We start from the raw sequence: 21,149 nt of genomic DNA, 5'->3' as shown, positions 1-21,149 counted from the left end.
ACTCACACACACACACACACACACACACACAGACACACACACACACACACGCACACGCACACACGCACACACACACACACTCACACATGCACACACACACACACACACACACACACACACACACACACGCTCCCATTCGCTGGTTCACAGGCCACCAGCTCTGAGGCTTAACCTCCCCTCAGGCGTGCTGAGGGAGAAGCTATCTGCAGCTCACAGAAACATTATCACGGCTGACAATAGTGCCGTCTGTCGCTCAGAACAGCATCCGGACCTGCGTCGCTCATTCCAACACTCGGATATCACTTTTAGAGGAGGGGGGGTTCATTACCTCCAGCTGCTATTCAGAGAGCTGTCATCTAAGGTGTGTATGCTTAGTGTGCGTGTGTGTGTGTGTGTGTGTGTGTGTGTGCAGCGATAGAGGCGGAGCTAAACAGGTGCTGCTGTACTGCTGCCACGGTGACGGTTCAAGTCCAACAGGAGCCACCCATGAAAGAGAGGAAAGGAAGAGAGGAAAGGAAGAGGAAAGGAAGAGAGGAAAGGAAGAGGAAAGGAAGAGAATAAAGGAAGAGAGGAAAGAAAGAGGAAAGGAAGAGAGGAAAGGAAGAGGAAAGGAAGAGAATAAAGGAAGAGAGGAAAGAAAGAGGAAAGGAAGAGAGGAAAGGAAGAGAGGAAAGAAAGAGGAAAGGAAGAGAGGAAAGGAAGAGGAAAGGAAGAGAGGAAAGGAAGAGAGGAAAGGAAGAGAGGAAAGGAAGAGGAAAGGAAGAGAGGAAAGGAAGAGGAAAGGAAGAGAGGAAAGAAAGAGGAAAGGAAGAGAGGAAAGGAAGAGGAAAGGAAGAGAGGAAAGGAAGAGGAAAGGAAGAGGAAAGGAAGAGAATAAAGGAAGAGAGGAAAGGAAGAGGAAAGAAAGAGGAAAGGAAGAGAATAAAGGAAGAGAGGAAAGGAAGAGAGGAAAGGAAGGGAGGAAAGGAAGGGAGGAAAGGATGCTCACGTTTCTACTCTGCAAGTAGAGTCCCCCCCCCCCCCCCCCCCCCCCCCAACAGCCTGCTGGGACGCGATCCAGCCCGAACAGGGTGAGCCGTTTAGAGCGCGGCCAGATGGGCGGAGAGTCAATTAGCTGTAATACTGAACCATTAGGAGCCGAGGACGCAATGGGAAACAGGTGTGGACTTAACTGGAGTTGGTTTTATTTCATTGATCGGTACGAGTACAACATGTTCTCGGCCCAAAGTCGGAGAAGTCGCTCACGTAGCCTTCTGAGTGAGTGACCGTGACTTTGGAGAGGAAGAAGAGAGTGCTGCTGCTGCTTTCTATCAACAGAGCTTTTCTTTACTTCAGCCGAAACACGTCCAAACAGACAGGAAATAAACATGTCTGTTCACTTCTATGGATTGCTGCTAAATTCAGCAAAAGTAACCATAGAAAACACCTTCTGAATATATACATATATATATATATGTACTATTTGAGAACATTTGCAAGTTAATGTAAGTAATCAACTGTGGTGATGTCTATTGTTTCCCCCTCGTGGTAAAGCCAGTGTGTGTTTTGTGGGCAGATATGGAGAATAATGACGATCCCTCTACACCTCCACCAGGAGGTCCAAGTCCTCACTCAGCCCAATACTTCAGAACAAATACACAATGTAATCCATGACCACAGTCACAATATTTTAATGTGTGCATTGTACCATGAATAACACACGTTTGTCAGCTTATAAAAGCTCCATCTGATAACCAGAACCGGGGTTCAACACATCAGGCGAGATGATGTCACATCTGCTAATAGCCAAGTTAGCGAGCACATGGTACAGATTTATGGTCCAGGATCAGATCCAACAGGGTGGAACTGGTTCATGTCCGCCCTCAGGAGGAATTCTAAGAATTGACATCCTTTAACTTTTCATCATCAGGTCCAAATTTAATTACGTCCAGTACTTTCCCTTACTAATAAAGCGATGCCATTAATTCTAACCAATTTAAAATTGTGGTGAAAATCTGATTACATGAAGTCTGGAAGCTGGACGAGGCTCCTCACAGTCTCGGGACCTCGGTCTCATGACTGAACTGTGTTTCCTGTTAGATCCTCTTCTTGGCCTGGGACCAGCACAGACATGCTAGCTTCAGCTCCAGTCGTCGCTATTATTCTGGGTTTTCTGTATTCTGACCACTCAGGCGACGCTTGGTTTTCATGCTCTGGTTATTAAAGCGTTTATGTAACGTTTGTTTGTGGGTTGGAAACCAGAAAACCTCCAGATCGTCCTCCACTCGGCTGCCCAGGATTTATGGATTTATTTACCTGACAAACGATGCTTTCAACTGTTGTGAGCGAGATATCCCCCCCTCGCGTCTACGTGCTGTTTCTCTTTCACTTGGATGGTAAATCCACTAACTCCGTTCTCTACAGGTGAGGACAGGAATTAGTCTCCACCGTTCCCGCTGCATTACACTTTGCTCGGGGCACTATTTTCTTCCTCCTCCATCCTCTCGAAAGCTTTCTCCGGTTCCATATTTCTCTGTTTGTACCTCGGTTCCCTCCCTCTTCCCTCCCCCTCCTCCCTCTCTCTGCCTGATTGGTTCGCTGACAGCCTGTTCTTCCATCCTCTACCTCGCCGGAGTAATTCATCACTCCTTTCCCTCCACCTCTGCATCCATCGCCCCTTCCATTCATCCGCATCCCGCCATCTTTCTCCCACCAATTTCTCTATCAAGACCTCTGACAGCAACGCTGCAAAAAACATCCACCAAAAACACTATTTATTCTTAAATGGCTTCCAGAATGATTAAAAGTCTGTTTAAAAATGTCTAGCAATGAGAAAAAAAACCCCAGATTGAGCTTTCTGTTCATTGGATGTTAAATCTTTCCCGTGCTGACAGGAAGCCTTTCCCAGCAGATCTACAGACACTGTTCCTGGAGAGAAGTCCTGATTCAGCCCCTCCAAGGCGTCCGTCCTGTCTAACCAGCGGTGATGCATGGTGCTATACATCTGCAGCCAGTAAATACTGTCTCATCACTGCTGACCTACAGCGCTGGCCATCTGCATCAGCACCAGCTCCAGTCAGTCACCAGCCCCATCAGCATCAAACCCAGCCCAAATCACAACCATAGAACCAGTCACATCACATCTGGTGGGAAACGCACAGATGTCCATGTTGATGTCAATGTTGAGATAAGTAGGTCTTATTACTGATGCTGATTGAATACAACTCAAACAAATATTTCTCAAATTAAATGAGAAGTGAGTGGACACGATCAAGTTTACTGAATTTTTCATGTTTGACCCTAAAATGACGTTCAAAACCGCCAAATGTAAAAAGCACAAAAGCAACGCAGAACTGGTCCGAAACCAGCCCAATGTAATCAAACTGGTCTGAAACCAGCCCAATGTAATCAAACTGGTCTGAAACCAGCCCAATGTAATCAAACTGGTCCGAAACCAGCCCAATGTAATCAAACTGGTCCGAAACCAGCCCAGTAATCAAACTGGTCCGAAACCAGCCAAATGTAATCAAACTGGTCCGAAACCAGCCCAATGTAATCAAACTGGTGAGAAACCAGCCCAATGTAATCAAACTGGTACGAAACCAGCCCAATGTAATCAAACTGGTCCGAAACCAGCCCAGTAATCAAACTGGTCCGAAACCAGCCCAATGTAATCAAACTGGTCCGAAACCAGCCCAATGTAATCAAACTGGTCTGAAACCAGCCCAATGTTATCAAACTGGTCTGAAACCAGCCCAATGTAATCAAACTGGTCTGAAACCAGCCCAATGTAATCAAACTGGTCCGAAACCAGCCCTATGTCATCAAACTGGTCCGAAACCAGCTCAATGACATCAAACTGGTCCGAAACCAGCCCGATGTAATCAAACTGGTCTGAAACCAGCCCAATGTAATCAAACTGGTCCAAAACCAGCCCAATGTAATCAAACTGGTCTGAAACCAGCCCAATGTAATCAAACTGGTCCGAAACCAGCCCAATGTAATCAAACTGGTCTGAAACCAGCCCAATGTAATCAAACTGGTCAGAAACCAGCCCAATGTAATCAAACTGGTCCGAAACCAGCCCAATGTAATCAAACTGGTCTGAAACCAGCCCAATGTAATCAAACTGGTCCGAAACCAGCCCAATGTAATCAAACTGGTCCGAAACCAGCCCAATGTAATCAAAATGGTCTGAAACCAGCCCAATGTAATCAAACTGGTCTGAAACCAGCCCAATGTAATCAAACTGGTCCGAAACCAGCCCAATGTAATCAAACTGGTCTGAAACCAGCCCAATGTAATCAAACTGGTCTGAAACCAGCCCAATGTAATCAAACTGGTCCGAAACCAGCCCAATGTAATCAAACTGGTCTGAAACCAGCCCAATGTAATCAAACTGGTCAGAAACCAGCCCAATGTAATCAAACTGGTCCGAAACCAGCCCAATGTAATCAAAATGGTCAGAAACCAGCCCAATGTAATCAAACTGGTCCGAAACCAGCCCAATGTAATCAAACTGGTCAGAAATCAGCCCAATGTAATCAAACTGGTCAGAAACCAGCTCAATGTAATCACACTGGTCAGAAACCAGCTCAATGACATCAAACTCGTCCGAAACCAGCCCAATGTAATCAAACTGGTTCGAAACCAGCTCAATGTTATCAAACTGGTCTGAAACCAGCTCAATGTTATCAAACTGGTCTGAAACCAGCCCAATGTAATCAAACTGGTCTGAAACCAGCCCAATGTCATCAAACTGGTCAGAAACCAGCCCAATGTCATCAAACTGGTCAGAAACCAGCCCAATGTAATCAAACTGGTCCGAAACCAGCTCAATGTTATCAAACTGGTCTGAAACCAGCCCAATGTAATCAAACTGGTCTGAAACCAGCCCAATGTCATCAAACTGGTCTGAAACCAGCCCAATGTAATCAAACTGGTCCGAAACCAGCCCTATGTAATAATTAAAAAAAACAAACTGGTGACAAACCAGCCCAATGTAATCAAACTGGTCTGAAACCAGCCCTAAGTGGCGGCGCTGGTCTGGGGTATTTCGGTGACCATCTAACGCCTCAAACGAGCTCTGAATCCAAACTCACAGATGATCTGTGATGCTACACGTCGACACATTTTGTCTGATCGAAGCTAAAGTGGGATGCCCAATGCGTGCATGTGGCTGTTTTAGTCCTAAGGTACATTTTCTTAAACGATGTTGGAGAAAGTGATGAAGACATAGATGTGGATGAAGAGTCCATAGAAAAGAGTGGATGTGGCTGCAGAGAGCGGAAGGCTGTACATCTCTCTAATGACCTGCTGCTAATAAATCCTGAGTGATCAGCTGAAGAGGAAGTGATCCGGACCCTTGACTCGGCGTTTTTCAGGACCACTGAATCACAAAGTGCTGAGTCGCTGCTGATCTAGAGCTCGCCCTATAGCTCTTTTTTTCCCATGATGCTCCTGTGGATCCTTTCGCAATAATGGAACCTCTGCAGTTCAGGAGGCTGTTTAACTCACACACACACACACACACACACACACACACACACACACACACACACACACACACACACACACACACAGCAAAAACAAACCCATTAAAACCAAATATATTGTCAACAGCTCCACCTCTCTCTCTCTCTGCTTATCTCTCGCCCGGCAGAGACGGAGAAGATTAGATCAATTTTTTCGGATCAAAGCTTGATTAAATATCGACAAGGCAGAAAAGCAACTCTTTGATGTGAGATGAAAAGCTTTCAAAGTGCCCGTCATTGTCTCACAGAAAGCTAACGTATTAGCGGCGGCGCTGCGTAGCGCCGAAGCTCCCAAAGTGCACAAAAGTCCCCAAACGACGGCCTTTTATCATGTAATTGTGAGGCAATGGCTCTCAGCGTTTTCAGATGGCAGACAGTAAGAGAAGGATCTGGATCGTCGAGGGTTTGTTCTCCCTGAGAAACCACACTTAGAAAAATAGATGCAATTTCTATTATATTCTGTGTTGCTGTCTTTGAATTCATGTCTTTCAAAGACTCCTCGAGGAAGTTTTATAACACTGAATATCTTTGTAAACTTTCTGGCCGTGATCCACTAATGATTAGAGAATAAGCAGATTCATAGTTTAAACAAGTATTCACCAATAAAAGAGTGATGACGGGGGATTTTTGTTTCTGAGCTATTAAAGTTTCATACGAGACTGTCTGTGGTCAGATGAGTCCAGAGACCAGACCAGACTATGTGGAGGAACCAGAGACTGTGGTCCCCCAGAGGTCTAGATAGTAGCCCACATTAGTCCAGAGACCAGACCAGACTATGTGGAGGAACCAGAGACTGTGGTCCCCCAGAGGTCTAGATAGTAGCCCACATTAGTCCAGAGACCAGACCAGACTATGTAGAGGAACCAGAGACTGTGGTCCCCCAGAGGTCTAGATAGTAGCTCACATTAGTCCAGAGACCAGACTAGACTATGTGGAGGAACCAGAGACTGTCTGTGGTCCCCCAGAGGTCTAGATAGTAGCTCACATTAGTCCAGAGACCAGACTATGTGGAGGAACCAGAGACTGTCAGTGGTCCCCCAGAGGTCTAGATAGTAGCCCACATTAGTCCAGAGACCAGACCAGACTATGTGGAGGAACCAGAGACTGTCTGTGGTCCCCCAGAAGTCTAGATAGTAGCTCACATTAGTCCAGAGACCAGACTAGACTATGTGGAGGAACCAGAGACTGTCTGTGGTCCCCCAGAGGTCTAGATAGTAGCTCACATTAGTCCAGAGACCAGACTAGACTATGTGGAGGAACCAGAGACTGTCTGTGGTCCCCCAGAGGTCTAGATAGTAGCTCACATTAGTCCAGAGACCAGACCAGACTATGTGGAGGAACCAGAGACTGTCTCTGGTCCCCCAGAGGTCTAGATAGTAGCTCACATTAGACCAGAGACCAGACCAGACTAGAAACCAGAGACTGTCTGTGGTCCCCCAGAGGTCTAGATAGTAGCTTACATTAGACCAGAGACCAGACCAGACTATGTGGAGGAACCAGAGACTGTCTGTGGTCCCCCAGAGGTCTAGATAGTAGCCCACATTAGTCCAGAGACCAGACCAGACTATGTAGAGGAACCAGAGACTGTGGTCCCCCAGAGGTCTAGATAGTAGCTCACATTAGTCCAGAGACCAGACTAGACTATGTGGAGGAACCAGAGACTGTCTGTGGTCCCCCAGAGGTCTAGATAGTAGCTCACATTAGTCCAGAGACCAGACTATGTGGAGGAACCAGAGACTGTCAGTGGTCCCCCAGAGGTCTAGATAGTAGCCCACATTAGTCCAGAGACCAGACCAGACTATGTGGAGGAACCAGAGACTGTCTGTGGTCCCCCAGAGGTCTAGATAGTAGCTCACATTAGTCCAGAGACCAGACTAGACTATGTGGAGGAACCAGAGACTGTCTGTGGTCCCCCAGAGGTCTAGATAGTAGCTCACATTAGTCCAGAGACCAGACTAGACTATGTGGAGGAACCAGAGACTGTCTGTGGTCCCCCAGAGGTCTAGATAGTAGCTCACATTAGTCCAGAGACCAGACCAGACTATGTGGAGGAACCAGAGACTGTCTGTGGTCCCCCAGAGGTCTAGATAGTAGCTCACATTAGACCAGAGACCAGACCAGACTAGAAACCAGAGACTGTCTGTGGTCCCCCAGAGGTCTAGATAGTAGCTTACATTAGACCAGAGACCAGACCAGACTATGTGGAGGAACCAGAGACTGTCTGTGGTCCCCCAGAGGTCTAGATAGTAGCCCACATTAGTCCAGAGACCAGACCAGACTATGTAGAGGAACCAGAGACTGTGGTCCCCCAGAGGTCTAGATAGTAGCTCACATTAGTCCAGAGACCAGACTAGACTATGTGGAGGAACCAGAGACTGTCTGTGGTCCCCCAGAGGTCTAGATAGTAGCTCACATTAGTCCAGAGACCAGACTATGTGGAGGAACCAGAGACTGTCAGTGGTCCCCCAGAGGTCTAGATAGTAGCCCACATTAGTCCAGAGACCAGACCAGACTATGTGGAGGAACCAGAGACTGTCTGTGGTCCCCCAGAGGTCTAGATAGTAGCTCACATTAGTCCAGAGACCAGACTAGACTATGTGGAGGAACCAGAGACTGTCTGTGGTCCCCCAGAGGTCTAGATAGTAGCTCACATTAGTCCAGAGACCAGACTAGACTATGTGGAGGAACCAGAGACTGTCTGTGGTCCCCCAGAGGTCTAGATAGTAGCTCACATTAGTCCAGAGACCAGACTAGACTATGTGGAGGAACCAGAGACTGTCTGTGGTCCCCCAGAGGTCTAGATAGTAGCTCACATTAGACCAGAGACCAGACCAGACTAGAAACCAGAGACTGTCTGTGGTCCCCCAGAGGTCTAGATAGTAGCTTACATTAGACCAGAGACCAGACCAGACTATGTGGAGGAACCAGAGACTGTCTGTGGTCCCCCAGAGGTCTAGATAGTAGCCCACATTAGTCCAGAGACCAGACCAGACTATGTAGAGGAACCAGAGACTGTGGTCCCCCAGAGGTCTAGATAGTAGCTCACATTAGTCCAGAGACCAGACTAGACTATGTGGAGGAACCAGAGACTGTCTGTGGTCCCCCAGAGGTCTAGATAGTAGCTCACATTAGTCCAGAGACCAGACTATGTGGAGGAACCAGAGACTGTCAGTGGTCCCCCAGAGGTCTAGATAGTAGCCCACATTAGTCCAGAGACCAGACCAGACTATGTGGAGGAACCAGAGACTGTCTGTGGTCCCCCAGAGGTCTAGATAGTAGCTCACATTAGTCCAGAGACCAGACTAGACTATGTGGAGGAACCAGAGACTGTCTGTGGTCCCCCAGAGGTCTAGATAGTAGCTCACATTAGTCCAGAGACCAGACTAGACTATGTGGAGGAACCAGAGACTGTCTGTGGTCCCCCAGAGGTCTAGATAGTAGCTCACATTAGTCCAGAGACCAGACCAGACTATGTGGAGGAACCAGAGACTGTCTGTGGTCCCCCAGAGGTCTAGATAGTAGCTTACATTAGACCAGAGACCAGACCAGACTATGTGGAGGAACCAGAGACTGTCTGTGGTCCCCCAGAGGTCTAGATAGTAGCTCACATTAGTCCAGAGACCAGACTAGACTATGTGGAGGAACCAGAGACTGTCTGTGGTCCCCCAGAGGTCTAGATAGTAGCTTACATTAGACCAGAGACCAGACCAGACTATGTGGAGGAACCAGAGACTGTCTGTGGTCCCCCAGAGGTCTAGATAGTAGCTCACATTAGTCCAGAGACCAGACTATGTGGAGGAACCAGAGACGGTCTGTGGTCCCCCAGAGGTCTAGATAGTAGCCCACATTAGTCCTTGAGTCTTGTGAGAACTTGTGAGAGTCTGTGGGACTGAAGGAGAAACACATTGTTGGGGCAGGTATTGTGGAAAAGAACGTTGTTTCCATAGCAACCACACTAACGAGAGTGGATGCATGGATTCACTGAGTCATGAAAAGGCAGAGTCTCTGTGTGATCTCCTGCAGCACTGACTTCTTTTTTCCTACACCTTTAGTGCTCCAGTCTGCCGGTGAAGACGCTATTATATATACTACTATTATATCAGTGGCACAACCTGGTCTATATGACAATTATACGGTTTATGTAAATGATTTCTGGGACATTATATGGTTCAACAAAAGTAGATATGGACTTTTAAATAGAAGATATTCATCCATGTCAAACAGAAGACAAGAGGCTTCAGAGGATCCTCTGTGTTCTGGTGAGAGTCAGGGTTAGACAACTGAGAAACTAAAAATAAAAAGGCAAGCCAGAGACGGAGGGAGGGGGGGAGGGAGGGATGGAGAGAGGGAGGGAGAGAGAGAGGGAGAGAGGGAGAGGGAGGGAGAGAGGGAGGGAGGAAGGGAGAGCCAAAGGGAGAGTAGAGGGACCCAGGGAGACAGATTGTATTTTAATTGGTTGAAAACTGCAGAACTTTGAGAAGGGCTGGTGGACACACACACACACACTCACACACACACACACACTCACACACACACACACACACACACTCACACTCACACACACACACACCCACACACACACTCACACACACACTCACACCCACACACCCACACACACACTCTGTCCTCTGATAGTGAGGAGGCGTAGCCGGTCCCTGCTGACCGACTGACTGTAATGAGCTGAACCTCAGCCAAAAAACCTAGAGGTGTGTGTGTCTGTTTGTGTGTGTGTGTGTGTGTCTGTTTGTGTGTGTGTGTGTGTCTGTTTGTGTGTGTGTGTGTGTCTGTTTGTGTGTGTGTGTGTGTGTTTGTGTGTGTGAGCGACAACCTGCTGATAGCATCGAACTGAAAGGTTCAGAGAGCGTCAGCAGAGGAAACGTGTGTGTGTGTGTGTGTGTGTGTGTGTGTGAGTGTGTGAGTGTGTGTGTGTGTGTGTGTGTGTGTGTGTGCTGTAACTGTGGTTTGTTGCTCATCAGCCAACATTCACGCTGACGGAGATTTTTCATTTCATTCATAATTCAAGGCTATAATGCTGATGTTGTTTGTAATATTCAGGATCCAAAGCCGGTACTGTTTCCTCATGTTCACAGACTCTATGGTTTACAAACATCTCACACCTCCCCGGGTCTCATTTAATGAAACAAATTCAAATACAGAATAAAAGCTGGAGGCATTTTACGATATAGAATTGCAGAAATATCTCAGCCATCTCTTGACCTTTGATTTTTATTGTAATTCATATTTTATAGCTTACTTTTGTGTTTTTACATATTTAGTGTTTGAGGGAGAAGTTTCCTCCCTCGACTGCTTCTTTGTAACTGTGGTGCATATGAGTGTGTGTGTGAGTGTGTGTGTGAGTGTGTGTGTGTGTGTGTGTGTGTGTGTGTGAGTGTGAGTGTGTGTGTGTATGTGTGTGTGTGTGTGTGTGTGTGTTACCTCCTGATGGTGCGCAGCAGGGTGGATCTGGCCTCGTTGTGGAAGGTGATGATGATGGAGGTCGGAGGAAGATCAGAGTCGTAGTGCAGCGTGGTGCACCTGCAGACGGAGACAGAGAGAGGATGACATCACATCCTCTGAGAGGCTCGTTACGTGTTCAGGTGCGGTTACACCAATTAGCGAGGCAAAGTTCCCCCATGTGACCAGAGATCAATCAGTCCCTGCTCTGATTGGCTGTGACGCTGAGGTGTGGGCGATCAAAGGAAACTGAAAGATGATTTTTTTTTAATTTGTACGAAAAGAAATAACGAATGAGGCGACATTATTTTAGATTATTTTATTTCAGAGCTGTTAACGGTTGTGTGTCATCATTACAATACATCACACACACACACACACACACACACACACACACACACACACACACACACACAGTATAATGAGAAGACTGGCCTTTACCTATCAGGTTGATGGATTGGTGACATTTTCAAACAGAAACAGTCGACTTGCTCCGTTCTGGCCTTCATTTTTTAAAAACCTCACCTTTCACAGAGTGTGTGTGTGTGTGTGTGTGTGTGTGTGAGTGTGTGTGTGTGTGTGTGTGTGTGTGAGTGTGTGTGTGTGTGTGAGTGTGTGTGTGTGTGTGTGTGTGTGTGTGTGAGTGTGTGTGTGTGTGTGTGTGTGTGTGTGTGTGTGTGTGTGAGTGTGTGTGTGTGAGTGTGTGTGTGTGTGTGTGTGTGTGTGAGTGTGTGTGTGTGTGTGAGTGTGTGTGTGTGTGTGTGTGTGTGTGAGTGTGTGTGTGTGTGTGTGTGTGTGTGTGTGTGTGTGTGTGTGTGTGTGTGTGTGAGTGTGTGTGTGTGTGAGTGTGTGTGTGCTATTTGATTATGAACTGAAGGCGTCGAGGTCTGACCGTGTTTTACTGAACCTTGAAGTCAAAGTGATATGACAATATGTAAATATGAAATATGAGGCGTCGTCTGGAAGAAGGTAAAACCACGAATGACTCATTAAAACTACGACTAGTACTATTGTACTACGAATACTACGACTTTAACTCTTTGGAGTCAGACGCCATGTGACGTGATACCAGTATGTTTGATTTGAAATGTTTATTTCTTATTTATATGTTATTGGGATAATAATGATTTTGACCAGGATGTAGTGTTGTCACGATACCAACATTTTGGTACCGGTATCGGTACCAACATGTGTTTCGGTACTTTTCGATACTTTTTCAAATAAAAACTGAACGCAAAAAATGTCATTACTGACTTTATTTTAATAGAAAATCTTAGAACAATAACATATTAATCAGCAAATAAAATAAAATACCACAAAGACAAGCTTTTCTAATGCACACAATTTAAAAAATGTTAAAATATAAATACAATAATATAATATAAAATATAATAATATAAATAAACCAGCTCTTTTTTTTTCTTCCAGAGCTACTTTTGTTAAGAGTGAAGGGCGGTGGCGCTTGCTTTTAGCACTGAATGTGGCTTTTCTTCCTGAGTAAATGACCTGTCGTTCCCTGAGCTCAGTGTGCAGGTCTGGGTGCTTGTCCTTTAAGTGTTTGGATAAGTCGGAGGTGTTTCCGCCTTTAGCCATGCATGTTTTAAACACCGTTTACACAGTGGCGCATCGGCGTAAACTGCCTCGCTTTGCGCATTTGTTTTAAGCTAAAGTACGGCCATATCGCACTTCGCGGCGCTGGTTTGTCCGCAAGTTGCGGCGTGGTGACGGTTGCAGCAGCCAGTCTCCTCTCCGTGCTTCGCTCTCTCGCGCTCTCTCTCGCTCTCTCGTGCTCTCTCGCTCTCTCTCTCCAAGCTTTCCTCCTGCTCCGTTTGTTGTTCCAGTCTACGCTGCTCGCTAACTTGCTAGCGGTTTCCTCCGGCTTGCCTTTTATCTCCCCAAGCTGCGGCTCGCTCCTCGTCCTCTCAGCTGTAGTTACAACGCGGTGACGTCACGTGGCGAGTTCGCCGCGCTGTACGGCGCTGCAAGTACCGGTCCCGTCAAAATGCAAGATGGTACCGTTTTAAATGCCTCAGTACCCCGGTACCAAATAAGTACCGGTATACCGTGTAACCCTACCAGGATGATTGTGATGTTGAAGATTTCTATCTTTCTTATATCTTATAATCCTGAGCCGCCCTGTGATTGGCTGCCGGGGGGGTTCCAACACTAATTTGTTGTATTAACAGGTCGGCATGCAGGATCAGTCAGAGCAGTGGAGCAGCCGGCTGTGAAATAATACGACCAGCACCTCATTAACTCGCAATCTGACTCTCTTTTTTTACTTTGTGACAAAGTGGGGAAACAATATCAGCAACGCAGATTACAGAAAGTTAAAAAACAACCGCTGCTGTAACGTGTGGATGTGAGGAGAGGCTTCAACGCCTTGCTCAAAGGCATTCAGTCAATGTTTGGAAGAATAAAAGAATGTACATATAACTACAAACGCAGGCTGGTTGTCAAGGAGACCGTCAGCTGAGAGATCGAGGCAATATTCAGAGAATATTCAGATGCTAACAACCAGCGTATGCTAGCTAACTTCCCATGAATGTATGCAACTGTTTTTCTCTCGGCTGTGTTTTTTTTTCATCATCATAGCGTTGAAAGTCACGTGACTGATTGAATTTTCTTTCCCTGTTTAGTTAGTTTGGAAAAAAAAAAAGTGAAGACAAGGCATAATATAAAAAAGAAATTACTCATATAAGTCTAACACACACACACACACACACACACACACACACACACACACACACACACACACACACATACACACACACACACACACACACACACACACACACACACATATACACACACACACACACACACACACACACACACACACACACATATACACACACACACACACACACACTCGGGGAAGTTTTAAAAGGCAGCAAGCCGGCTGTTGTCACTTTGCATTGGGATTTCTTTCCGTCTTCCTTCTCTCCCCCCCTCCCCCCCTCCCTCCCTCCCCTGCTCTTCCATTGTTTCGACCTCCCTCCCCGTGAGAATAGCAATATGCACTGTATATATTTGTCGTATCGTATCCCATCATGCCCCTCTCCTCGGCGCCTCCTCCATCCCTCCGTGTGCTCGTCTCCGTCTCTGGTTTTTCTGCAGTTGATTTATTCAGCAGCTCCACCGGAGAGGAACGATGAGAAGATAAAGACGAGCTGCCACTGCAGTGTGTGTGTGTGTGTGTGTGTGTGTGTGAGAGAGAGAGAGAGAGAGGAGGACGAACGAGGCCGAGAGACACAGTGACAGACAAGCAGAGAGAGAGACAGACAGAGATGAACAGATAAAAGTTGTGCTGACAGATGACTGATGTTGGAGCTGATATGAACAAGCTTCCATACTCCCCGAGTGCATGTATGTGTGTGTACACACACACACACACACACACACACACACACACACACACAGGGATATATAATACAGGAGAGTGAAGACAGTACATTAAGAAGAGGAGAGGAAATAGAGAGATGCTGAAGAGGGAGGAAGAGGAGTCAAAGAAGGAGACGAGAGGAGGTTTGAAGAAAGAAATGAGGATAGAGGGAAAGACGAAGACGAAGAGAGGAGAGGAAAGAAGAAGAGAGGGATGAGGAAGAGGAGCAATGGGAGAAAGGGAGTAAAAAGACTAATAATAATAATAATGAGCTCCCGTCGTGTCCATCACACCGACTCAGGAACAAGTTTGATTTTCTGTTTTTGTCCTTTTTCATCAAAAAGCATTTAGAGCGTTGTTTGACGTGGAACAGATCCTGATCAGGTCCAGGTGGACTTCAGGATGTCGGTGGTCCAGAGACCCACATCAGAAGATCATCACACATAAGAAGTGTGATGATCACATCTCCCTCACAGCTGGACGACCCTGTTTAGTTTGGTTTTGTATCAGAAATATATCTAAAAAAATCCCATCAGACCCCGTATGCGTAGGCCCTCAGAGACAGGAGGGAGGGTGATGAAATGAGAATAAAAGAGAGGAAGAATAACAGTGAAGAAGGAGAGACGTTAATGTAGAAGAAGAGCAACGATGGAACTAGAAAAGAAAAGAGAATATGAAAGTAAAGCTGTTATCTTCTCAGCTGTGAACGACCACAAATCATCCACGAAGATAAAAACAGAACTCAAGCTGGAGGAAGTGTGATCCATCACAGCCAATCAGATCACAGCGTGATGGACCTTCATCGTCAAAGGGCGAACGAGGAGACGAGGATGAAAGAGAGAGAGGGAGGATGACAACGGGGAGGAGACGACACGAGAGGAGAGCTGAGTGTTTACTCTGGAGATGTCCAGATGCTGAGAACGTCATTCATATTTGATGAGTGTGTGTGTGTGTGTGTGTGTGTGTGTGTGTGTGTGTGTGTGTGTGTGTGTGCTGCCTCATCTAAGTTCATGTGGAGGTGAAATAAGCACATGAAAAGAGAGGTCAACACACACACACCTCTCTGCGGGCGGTGCAGCCCACCTGTCAAAGTGTGTGTTCGTGCTACACAATACTAATGGCCACTGATGTAGCCCTGAGATACTGTCAGACACACACACACACACACTCACACACACTCACACTCACACACACACACACACACCTTTCTCCCTACCTGCAGCCTCTGATTAACACCTCTAACACTCTTCTTCCTCTGTCCTTCACTTGTTCTGCCTCTCGGCATTGTTTCTACTCTCTCTCTCTCCATGTCTCTGTCTCTCTCTCTCTCCCGTTGTACGACACACAAACAGGTAAATGATGTTTGACATATTTCAAATGTTAAAAAACAAACCTCAGTTGACTCCTTTGCACGGACAAGAATTAATATATTTCCGTTAGGAGGATCTTTCGTGCCCGAGCCGCGTTTATTCGTCATCACGTAATAAAACAGGGTTACTTTAGTCAGGTTTAGGAAAAACATGGGCTTTAAATACCTTTAATTACCTTCTAACAAAACCGGGTGTAGTTGCACCCGTCCACCACTAGTTGTCGTTCTCAAGCGTTTAACTTGTGAGTCTTTTTTTGTGTGATATTGTGAAGAACGATGACTAATATCATCTACTTTTGACTGGAGCGGCACAATGTGGAACAATGTGGGCTTTAATCCCAGCGAAGTGGCGGCCGCCTGCTGGAGGGAGATATTTAGGTAAGATGTTGACCTCTGACCTTTCTCTCTCTTTCTCTCCAGCTATCTCCGTCTCGCTCCTATTCAGGTGTTCAGAGGAGGAGATGGCCTAGTTTCAGCAACAGACATTAACATATTTACACACACACACACACACACACACACACACACACACACACACACACACACACACACACACACACACAGACACACACACAGTGGCGGTGAATAAGGAAGCGAGGGATTTCTCTTTCTCCTGATTGAGAGAAAGGAAAGAAAAGGAAGAAGAGGCAGCGCGGGGACAGTTTATAATACCTCATTTATTATTTTTTTACTGGAAAATTCCATTAGGAAAATTTCCGAGTCAATGACTCCAATGAATGAATAGCCCCAATGAATAGTTCAGTGGATTCAACCATTTTAATTGAAGCAGGTTAAATCCCTAAAAAGAGAAGCGGAGTGCACGTTTGCTGTAAAAGAGAAAAATGACCAGGTTTCCTTCCCGCTGCCAAGGTCGAGATTTGAGTTTATTCAATTTTAATACTTTCACCGAAGCAACAATGAAGTCGTTCTCACGGTTTAATCTCCGACAGACACACGTAAACACACCGAGGATTACATTTAGCTAGATTAAAAACTCTTTGGGACGAAACCACAAAACGTTCCCTTTTAACGAATAACAAGTTATCCATCGATCGAGTTCGGAGTTGTGACCAATAGAGACTCATGCTAGCAAACTTCTGATAGTGTAGACGTCGCCGGTTACGAAGGCCGAATTCTCTAAATTGTATTTGAAAGAATTAGAGATGTGATCACGTAATCGATGGGCGAGGACTAGTAGTAGTAGTAGTAGAAGTAGTAGTAGTAGTAGTAGTAGTAGCAGAAGTAGAAGTAGTAGTAGTAGTAGTAGAAGTAGTAGTAGTAGTAGTAGTAGTACTAGTAGAAGTAGTAGTGGTAGTAGTAGAAGTAGTAGTAGAAGTAGAAGTAGTAGTAGTAGTAGTAGTAGTGGTAGTAGTAGTAGTAGTAGTAGAAGTAGAAGTAGTAGTAGTAGTAGTAGAAGTAGTAGTAGAAGTAGTAGTAGTAGTAGTAGTAGTAGTAGAAGTAGTAGTAGTAGTAGTAGTAGAAGTAGTAGTAGTAGTAGTAGTAGTAGTAGTAGTAGAAGTAGTAGTAGTAGAAGTAGTAGTAGTAGTAGTAGTAGTAGTAGTAGTAGTAGTAGAAGTAGTAGTAGTAGTAGTAGTAGTAGTAGTAGTAGTAGTAGTAGTAGTAGAAGTAGTAGTAGTAGAAGTAGTAGTAGTAGTAGTAGTAGTAGTAGTAGTAGTAGTAGAAGTAGTAGTAGTAGAAGTAGTAGTAGTAGTAGTAACGTTTGTACTTTGAAAGGGAGTCACTGCAGCTGAAGAGGGTTTTTTGTTATTATTTTCAGAATAGACAATTGTCTTTTGTATTACGAGGTTTCTGAGATTTAAACTTTAAATATGTAGATGATGATTATCTGATGGTAACTTCTAGAAATCTACAGACACAAATAGACAAAAGTAGTAAAACTTTCTAACCAAATAATGTTTTAGAGACAAAAAAAACCCAAATCTCATGATGTTTTTGCCTGTATTGTCTCGACTGTATGATATTTAATGGAAATTACACACAAAAAAGAACAGAATGAAAAACTGGATCCCCCGTCTTTCCCGTCTCTGAAGCCAAAAACCCAAAACAAACTAGATCTCGGTCTGGAACAGTATGGTTCATTATCATCACTCTAAACTGCCCCGCTGCATTACCAGTGGAACATTCCTTCTGATCCGTCTGAACTGGGCCAAGTAAACACATCTGATCCAGTTCACGGGATTCAGGACGCAACGTTGTTTTCTGTGACAAGTGCCATGAATTTATGTTTTTGTTGTTGTAAATATAAAATGAATATATATATATATATATATATATATACTGTGCCTTCGCCCTGTGTCAGCTGGGATCAGCCCCCCGCGACCCTGAATACAGGATGAGCCGTAGACGATGGATGCGTGACATAGATATAATAATCATTTCTTACTGCTCTCTTCTACATGATCTGTTTGTGAAAAACAACTTTTTGTGTTTGGTTTTGAACGTATGCCATGAAGCAACTAAATTTAGTGGAGAAGGAGGCGAGTTCGTCACACATGCTGTGAAAATCCTGCCGAGGAGAAAAACAAGGAGAGCATCTTCCAAACTAACTCCCACACTCCGCTGTCAAACCAGATCAGGGGGGGGGAGAGCTGAGACCCGGGAGAGCCGCTTCTTCCAACAGGCTAACCTGAGAAACTCCTTCATCCCCACGGCAACGGCTGCTAAAAGCGGCTTAAAGAGACGCCGCCTGATGGCTTCAGAGGGGAAGGAGGACTCGCTGTTATTAGTGGAGTTGGGAGACGGGAGGGGGGGGGGCATCTCTGCCTGAACAAAGGCAGAGATGTTTCCGAGGAAATAGGATGTGTGTTTGTTTTAACTTTAACAACTGGTGGGCTCCTCTGGTTCCTTGTTAGCGATGCTGCTGCGATGCTGCTGCTTTTGCTGCGATGCTGCTGCAATGCTGCTTTGCTACGATGCTGCTTTGCTGCGATGCTGCTGCTTTGCGACGATGCTGCTGCTTTGCTACGATGCTGCTGCTTTGCTGCGATGCTGCTTTGCTGCTTTGCTGCTTTGCTACGATGCTGCTGCTTTGCTGCTTTGCTGCTTTGCTACGATGCTGCTGCTTTGCTGCGATGCTGCTGCGATGCTGCTTTGCTGCGACGTCCCAGCGGAGCGGAGAGACGTCTTCCAGAGTTTTCTAACTGTTGAAAAAACATGAGGCTGGAGCTGCTGGGAGGAGATGCTTCACTCCGCCGCTGCTTATATATTCCTGTTTTACAGTCACACAACTCTGACTGCCTCCAACGTGTGTGTGTGTTCTTGTCTTTCTCTACTTGTGGGGTCCGGAAACCAGGGCCCGAGTCACAAGGTTCGACGACGTGGTGGGGTCCAAAATGTTGGTTAACCATTTAGATGCGTTGAAGACACTCCCCTGATGAGCCTCTCATTGAAAAGGCCAAGAATGATAGAAAAATCTAGAATTGTTTTGTGTATGTCGATTTTGCTCTCTACTGCCCCCACCGGATTTGATAGGTAACACAGTGTGTGTATTGAATGTGTGCTTTAATGCAGTAGAATATAAATATGTGCAGGTGTGTAATTAACATAAATGATGCAGTCGTTGCATCTTTTAATAACAGTCACATAATCACAAATATATATAACTGGCAGTGTCTTTTTCCCAGCAGAGCCATTTAAGAGACGGAGACATTAAAGAGGTCTCTCTGCGATCTCTTATTTTCCTCTTCCTACCTCTTGTGGGATCTAGTTAGCCGTCTTCTTCTCTCCCGTCTCACATTGTTACGTAAGTAGAACCCTCTTTGAAGAAACTTTGCAGACAGACGGCACACACGAGTGGGTATCTGTGTCACGAAGAAATCCCATAAGACCTCCTTCACTGGGATTTGGGGAAATGCAGATGCAACTGGTCTAAAGCAGAGCTGCTGCATCAAAGGAAAACCTGTGATACTATATATATATAAATATATATATTATTCAGTCCTACTTATTGGTCTGGATGGTGAAGTATATTCCGTTTCTACTAATAGATCCCCCTAAATCCTAAACACTGCACCTTTAACACTCCATACTACAACTATTACTATTTTTTCTTCTCTTTTCTGTTATTTTTAATGTATTGTTATTATTTAGTTTTCTCTGTTATTTGTAGTGATTGTCTTGAAAACAATGTTGGACAATATTTCTGTGAGCAGATGTTCTGCTTCGTGTTTTTTATATATTTTGTATATATATATATGACAGGAATGAATGTAGTAGTGAATGTAAACAGATCCTGTTATACGTTAGTGAGGGATTGTTTGGTTTTTGTTTTGTGTTAAAGAGACTGAACGAACGCACAATAACACAAATACTAAAGTGAGCAACAATAACAGCCTAATGTCCTGGTTTACACGCCCACTCCTCCTCCGTCTCCTCCTCCCTCTAATCCTTCCTCCCTCTCTCCTTCCTTTGTCTCCCTTCATCCCGTCATGTCAGAGCGAAGGGAAACCAGGCTGAGAACAATGAAGCCGATGAAAGTATGGTTTTGTATTTCTGTCCCTCCATCAGCTGAACCACTCGGGGATTCGGACAGGAGTGAAGGATGTGGAAATGAAAAGGCAGAGAAGAGGAGGAACGGGAAAAGAAAAGAGGAAGAGGAGGAGCGGACAAACTTTAATAGACAGAAATATCAGAAACTGAAACAAGAGAATCAACGGAGCTATTTTTACGACTTCATTTTGATAATCTCAGCTGTTAATGATCTCTCTCTCTCTCTCGTCATTTCATCTGTTCGTTATTTTTTCAGGTTCAAGTACTTAATGCTTTTACATTCCCATGCAACTCAACTGCTCTCTCAATTGTGTTTCCAGTTCCGTTTTTCAACCAGATGGTTGCAGAATAAAACCCCCCCAAAAAAAAAAAAAGAATTACACTACAAAACTACATAGTGAGTTTGGTGGTTCAACTTAAAATGAATAAAAAGCAAATATGCAACCAAAGTACTTCAGAATGTAATCCACGACAGAATACGTTTCCCAGGATCATCAAAATGAGTGTTTTTGTCAACGGAGTCTGGTGTCTTTGGAGGTTTAGCGGCTACACTTCCCCGTTGGACGGCTGTAAGTGGTGAAAATATTACAGCACACACTCAAACTGATGTGTTTTCACCTCGACCTTTACGATATTCAACTATTTCTCAGTTGTTAGTTCACTCTGTTCAAACGGTACAAACATCGTTACGTTTGGATCCTTCGCCGTTCTGCCTCCCGTCACGGCACATCTCTGCAGTCTACCTTCTTGAAGAAACTAATAAATGATTGTTTTCCAGGTAATGTGACCGGTGGAGCTCCCCGGTTTGTCGGCCGTGAAGAAAAACAGAATTTGGATCGGTGAGATTCAGCGGACACGCCGACATCATGGCTTGTGTTTTCTGCAGCGAGAGCTGGAGGAAACAACTTTAAAGCCCCAC

At 45.3% G+C, this 21,149-nt stretch overlaps 1 protein-coding gene and 1 long non-coding RNA gene across 2 annotated transcripts in view; one reads left to right on the top strand and one right to left on the bottom strand.

Annotated features, from left to right (window-relative positions):
* LOC311026759 (polypeptide N-acetylgalactosaminyltransferase 14-like) overlaps positions 1–11,059 on the bottom strand; it is a gene marked incomplete at its 5' end in the record, with an annotated part of 28,027 nt that extends 16,968 nt beyond the window's left edge. Inside the window, one exon of the mRNA XM_084030457.1 lies at positions 10,950–11,059. Within this exon, the coding sequence (XP_083886583.1) occupies positions 10,950–11,059 (110 nt within the window). The remainder of the gene's footprint in view (positions 1–10,949) is intronic.
* LOC311026587 lies at positions 7,417–8,580 on the top strand. The gene is made up of 3 exons (XR_014598500.1): positions 7,417–7,477; positions 7,802–7,872; positions 8,516–8,580. It is a non-coding gene; the product is annotated as an uncharacterized lncRNA (long non-coding RNA).
* Positions 11,060–21,149: the final 10,090 nt, after the last annotated feature.

This window comes from Eutrigla gurnardus (assembly GCF_963514095.1).
Source record: "Eutrigla gurnardus genome assembly, chromosome: 16".
Taxonomy (NCBI): domain Eukaryota; kingdom Metazoa; phylum Chordata; class Actinopteri; order Perciformes; family Triglidae; genus Eutrigla; species Eutrigla gurnardus.
Note: the sequence above shows the minus strand (reverse complement) of the source record. Positions and strands in the feature narration are given on the sequence as shown.